This window comes from Panthera leo, chromosome D4, assembly GCF_018350215.1.
Source record: "Panthera leo isolate Ple1 chromosome D4, P.leo_Ple1_pat1.1, whole genome shotgun sequence".
In the NCBI taxonomy this organism is placed as follows: Eukaryota; Metazoa; Chordata; class Mammalia; order Carnivora; family Felidae; genus Panthera; species Panthera leo.
In genome coordinates, this window is record NC_056691.1 from 28,504,567 (window position 1) to 28,510,248 (window position 5,682).

Sequence of the window (5,682 nt, forward strand, 5' to 3'; positions counted from 1 at the left end):
GAATCAAACAGTGAAAGAGCAGCTGACATGAGATGTGCATATTTACAACTGTAAGAGCCAGAGGCCACCCAGCCTTTCCCCTAGTGGACCCCTGGCACATTCAGTTATATCCCTAGAGCCCAATCACATTTTTGACTTTACAAAAAGTTATTAGAAACTTCCCCACTACCACTTTATTTTTAATTTTGCCTCAAAAGGTGACATTTATTCAAAGGAAAAGAAAAAAGAAGAAATGATAAGATGTCCATCACTTGGCTCCCTTCCCTCCCCCGCTCCTCACTACTACTCAAGTGTCTGACTTCAGCTCCGGTCATGATCTCAAAGTTCGTGAGTTTGAGCCCCATGTCGGGCTCTGTGCTAACACCTGCTTCCAGTTTTGTGTCTCCCTCTCTCTCTGCCCCTCCCCCACCCTTGCTCACTCTCTCTTTCTCTCTCTCTCAAAAATAAATAAAGAAAAATTTTAATTTTTTTATTTTAAAAGGTAAAACTTCATACATCCTTTTAAAACAATAAAATTTCAACATATTAGACGAGTCGATCATACAAAGCTGTTTACAGCAGTAATAAGCAAAGTAGTAACATTTTACCAGTATAAAATACCACAGAATCAAATCACAACTTGTATCCTCAAAGGTTCAAGTGTTTTATCCCACATAATAAAGTGTGGTCAGCTTTAAAATTCATTTTCTGGATGTTTTGTTGCCAATCAAGGTCTTCTTCCCACCATCATCTCACACGGTAGGAAAGCTGGCCAAAGAGGCGATTCCACAATGGTTGTCCCGGTCTTTGGCCATCTTTATGTAGCCATCCATGCCCCAGTCAGTACCCCAGCTGAAAGAAGACAGCATTTGCCATTTTATTCAAATAAATCAAATACATTTGTCTTTATTAACAATGGGACTTGATACTGAGCAGTGCACCAGAGGCCAAGACAGATTCAGAAAGTATCAGGAGAGGCTGTTCTTGTTCATGGTTTACGTTCCAAACCTGCCCAGAAAGCTATTCCCCCAACCTTTCACGAAACTGCAAAATGAGAGACAGGAAAAAGGAACTCTCAGGGCAAGATGTATTTCAGAAATAAGAAAATTTTCAAGTTTAGAAATGCAGTGGTACCAAAACTATAGCAAGGACCTTAGCAAACTTGAGACAGTACCTTATTAGTATCAGCCAATGAATATGTCTGTGTTCCCCCCGTGTGGGGTAAAGACTTCTGCGACTTCAGCAGTGTGCTCAAGGGTTTGAGGACCTGCATCCAGACACTAATTCCAAAAAGGATTCCCTTTTCAATTTCAAAGATAAGTATTTTTGGCTTTTTATACCTGTTTTTGATAATCCAGTATTTTTGGTTCTCTGTCTCTGTTCCGTCAGCACCATAGCCAACCACCAGAACACCGTGATCCACGTCTTCACTGCTACAGCTTGGATCATAATAAATGCCTGGAAAAGTAAAATTCAATGCTGGGGTGACATGTGGCTTATCAACCATGCTGGTAGGCATATCAAACTTCATTAAATATTTAATGAATATTTAAATTACATATTACATAAATTACACTAAATATTGAAATAACATAAATCCAGAGAGATTTTAAAAACAAGATTTTTTAATATGCTAGAGATTTAGGCCCTCATCTAATGCCACCAGAAATATAAGTTGGCACAAACTCTTTTCCAAATAACTTGCCAAGAAGCATAAATGACCGCTTATTGATGCCTTGTCATTCTACTTTTAGGATGTCAGCCTGGGGATACAGCACAAAATACAAAACTATTTGAGCCAAGAGGTTTTTTTTTCTAGTTTCAATTATATTAATACAATTCCTTAGAAATTTCGAAAGGTCTGGTAACTAAAAAAATGTAAATTGAGCTATACCAAATCAAATTCTGTAGCCATTTAAATATATTTATGACAAGCTTAAAATCATGAAGATATGATTCAAGTAATGTCACACAGAAACAACAGGCACAAATACTACATGTACAGAATGAACAACCATGTTAATCAACACACTCAAAATTCTACATTGTATTCTAAATACCTACTAGTCAATTATATGGTGCGTCATGGTACCATTTTTCTACCTAAATTTCCATATGAACAAATGCTTACCTTCTTTATAGAAGCGGAAGGTATCCAGGCTTGCATCTATAGCAGCAGAGATGGGCCCCACAGCTGCCAATGTGATCATAAGTTCATTCTCCTTACTAGGGACGTCCCAGTAGTCAGTGACATTGGCAACAGAGTTCTCAGGCCTGTATTTGCAGGAGTCTCCCTTTCAAAGGTAAAGGGGAAGAGACTTGATTACTACCATCCACCTCCTGGGGAACATGAGTTCAAAACAGTTTCAAACTTACTGAATTCAAGACAAATTTGTTATAATTCACCCCAGGAGCTGAAATGCTATTTATTGGTTGTTTTGAAATTGAAAAATCAGCAGGTGTATATTCAATGACACACTCTCGGTCTCCTTGTCCATAAGAAATTTTTCAATCTGGAGAAATCCATACCAGTATACAGAATGGTATACTGTACTTACCTCCACATAACATAGAAGTAGGAACAACTATATGGTAACCATCAAGGCAGAGAACTATGCCGGATTAATAAATTTTAATGACAGTTCTGACAGTCTGCAGATACAAAGTCTACAATCTAAAATGTGACTATAAATATGGTAGCTGTTGTCTTTGAACCTGTTCAACTTGGATAACAAGACAAGAAGCTCTCTTTACCTGTGCGTGATATGGATAGGATTCCTCTGAGTCCAGGCCGCCGTTGTCCTTAACATACTGGAAAGCATCATCAATTAGGCCACCACTGTAGCCCTCATTGCCTTCAGTCTGAGAGCAGTCCACCAGGTTCTGCTCACTCAGTGAAACAAGTCTGCCAGTTTTCCGGAACATCTGTCCTTCAAGGGCACCAGTTGCACTAAAAGCCCAACAACAAAGACAATAACCCTGAAAACAAAATTGAAAAGCTCTTAGTCTACAAAATAAATAGTAAGAGTTTGACAACAGCCCATAGATCTAAAACTTCCTAAAACAACAAACTACATATTCTTCCTCAACATCCATAGCAAGGACACTAATTCCTTTTGTCTTCTATTCTTTTTTTTTTAATGTTTTATTTAATTTTTGAGAGAGACAGAGACAGAGTACAAGCAGGGGAGGGGCAGAGAGAGAGGGAGACATAGAATCTGAAGCAAGCTCCAGGCTCTGATCTGTCAGCCCCATCGTGGGCCTCAAACTCACAAACCACGAGATCATGATCTCAGTCGAAGTTGGACACTTGACCAACCGAGCCACCGAGGTGCCCCTGTCTTCTATTCTTGAGAGGGACCTGCTGAATATTGTCACACCTGATCCTTCACAGGAGTTACATAGCCTTTCTGTCTCCAGTCCACAGATGAGGGGATCTCAACAAAGAAAGGTGCTTGGAACACTTTCCACTTCTTGCGCTTCTGGATTTTAAGGCCATTCATCACCTGCCTGAATTCTTCATTGGTCTTCAAGGAAAAGGAAATAGAATGTTGACAAGCGTGAGTTTTTTTTTTTTTTTAAGTGCTGCGAGGAAAATAAAAAAACAAAAAATAAACAAATAAATAAACAAATAAATAAACAAACAAACAAATAAATAAATAAATGATATTGTGAGGAGGACACACATAACATTCAGCAATCCATGCCACACTCACCATGTCACCAAAGGCATTCATTGCCATTGTGAAGGTGTGTTTCCCTTGACTGTATTCCCGATTGTGCTGTTCAATCATTTTCATATTCCTCTCCCACACTGCTCTCCTCCATACTTCATCCTGCAGAGAAACAAGTATCTTATCATTTTGACTTCTATTTGAAAGCAAATCACCTGCACCAAGTGGATGTGCTCCCAGCAAGAAGGAGAAACCACAGCCAGGGATGGCCTGATGCTTCTGTGAGCTGTTCTCCAGCAACCACACAGCAGGACATATGCCCACGTTGTGTACAGTCAGGGTGCCCTGCTTACTGCCTTGGTAAGAGCTTGTAAGAGCAGACTCAAGCTACTCTGTGTTATGAACTCCCACCAGCGTGGAACATTCTCTGCAAGTTTCACTGGGCAGTTTAGATGTTACCAACCATGCCATAGAGTTTCCCATGTGTTGCCTTCCACTGGGACCATCGTGCATCTAAGTTCTGATAGAGCTGTGGAGCAGCTGAGGCTACCCCCAAGCAAAGGGCGGCCAGGAAGAGTAAAGGATGCATGTTTCAAAAATCTGGGAAGGGAAAAGAAATGAGTATCTGATCAGGCCAAGCTGTCTCAAAAGCCAACCTCCTTTTTTCTGAGATGTAAAAGCCACCCCGGTGAAGTAAAAACATTGAATTTATCCTCCCGAGTATTTCCACAGAGCTGTGGAAGGAGGAAGGCTGAGGATGTGCGATGTGCGGGACATTGCCCTGCGACCTCCCCTTCTTCCCTTCTTCCAGGGGACTTGGATCTCAGGGAAGGGGGTGGGGGGAGGGCCCCGCAGCGAAACCTGCGGGGATCAGGGGGCCGCGGCTGGAGGGGCCAGACCTGCAGATAGAGCTTCCTAGGAGCCCCAAACTCCCGACTCCCAAGGCTGGAGGCCGCGCTGGTTCCGAGAGTGTCCCTCCCTACCCCCTGCTCAGGTCTTGCGCTGGAAAATCACCTGTGACAGGTGCAACTGTGCAGGTGCAGTCACAGGTGTGGGTCCGGGGGCTTCCCACTCTTGCCAGGGAGAAGAGTGCATCCTAGGTGCATTTAAGGCCTGGGACTCTGCCTGGAGGGCTCTGCCCCCATCACCTGCTCCCACCGCGATTGGTTGAGCCGATATGTGGGCGGGACCTCCGTGCTCTGGGACTTCAGTCTTGCTACGTGTCTGGGTTCATGCTTGACCTACCTAGGGAGGTCTTAACCATCTCAGTGGTATCCTGGCCAGGAGAGCTGGGGGACCAGGAACAGGACTGAGGAGGGAGGGCGGAGTGGTGGTGTATGGCGCCTGCCTGGGGACCCGAATGAACTAATTACCCTGAATCCATGAGCTGGCTAGTGGCTCACGAAAAGTAGTTCATAAGGAAGCCTAAATGGGTTTTCAGCGTCACCCTGCATGTCCTTTAGTCACCGAATTTTTGGTAAAAATCTCCCAGAGGATTGAGAACAGGATAATCTAGTCTAGTGTTCCTGTTTACTCCAGGCAAATGTGGGGCAGGTAGACGAAGTGGCTAATGCCCACCTTCGGATGTGTTATCACTGTTACAGGAAGGGATGCTCTGAGTTTGGGAAGACTCTGGAGTGGACTGGAAATGAAAACTCGGGACGCAATTGGACAAGGCTCAAATCCTTGGACAAAAAAGGGGCAGACGGGAGGGGTATCCAGGGAAGGCGTGGCATTTTGTAATGCCTGTCCTACCTCTGACTGTCAAGAATTCTTCTTCCCTCTCAAACCTTTCTCCAAACCGACAGTAACATATTATTTATGGGGGGGGGGGGGGAGAATGGTTTAAAGAAATGGAGGAAAAGTAGAATCTAGAAACTACATTTACCTCTTCAGTATCCAACCTGGTTTTCTTGAGATTTAAGAACTTTAAGAAAAATTAGCAAAACAGCGTTTATCAGGAAACCATGAATTTGCTGTCTGACGACCGGTTTTGCTCTCCTTAGAAACACGATTCTATATGTCTACA

At 43.0% G+C, this 5,682-nt stretch overlaps 1 protein-coding gene across 4 annotated transcripts; it reads right to left on the reverse strand.

The window, feature by feature from the left end:
* Positions 1-533: 533 nt before the first annotated feature.
* On the reverse strand, positions 534-4,242 carry LOC122204925 (procathepsin L). Of its 4 annotated transcripts, XM_042912777.1 has the most exons (8): positions 4,117-4,242; positions 4,076-4,078; positions 3,696-3,815; positions 3,360-3,506; positions 2,734-2,958; positions 2,111-2,273; positions 1,320-1,437; positions 534-831 (listed from the first exon to the last, which is right to left on the reverse strand). In XM_042912777.1, the coding sequence occupies exons 1-8, from the start codon at positions 4,240-4,242 to the stop codon at positions 732-734; spliced, it is 1,002 nt and encodes a 333-aa protein (XP_042768711.1). In that variant the 3' UTR covers positions 534-731. The 4 variants fall into 4 exon arrangements, with proteins under 4 accessions (XP_042768711.1, XP_042768710.1, XP_042768708.1 ...); XM_042912776.1 differs by lacking the exon at positions 4,076-4,078 and having other exon boundaries at positions 3,372-3,506; XM_042912774.1 differs by lacking the exon at positions 4,076-4,078.
* Between the last annotated feature and the right edge of the window lie 1,440 nt (positions 4,243-5,682).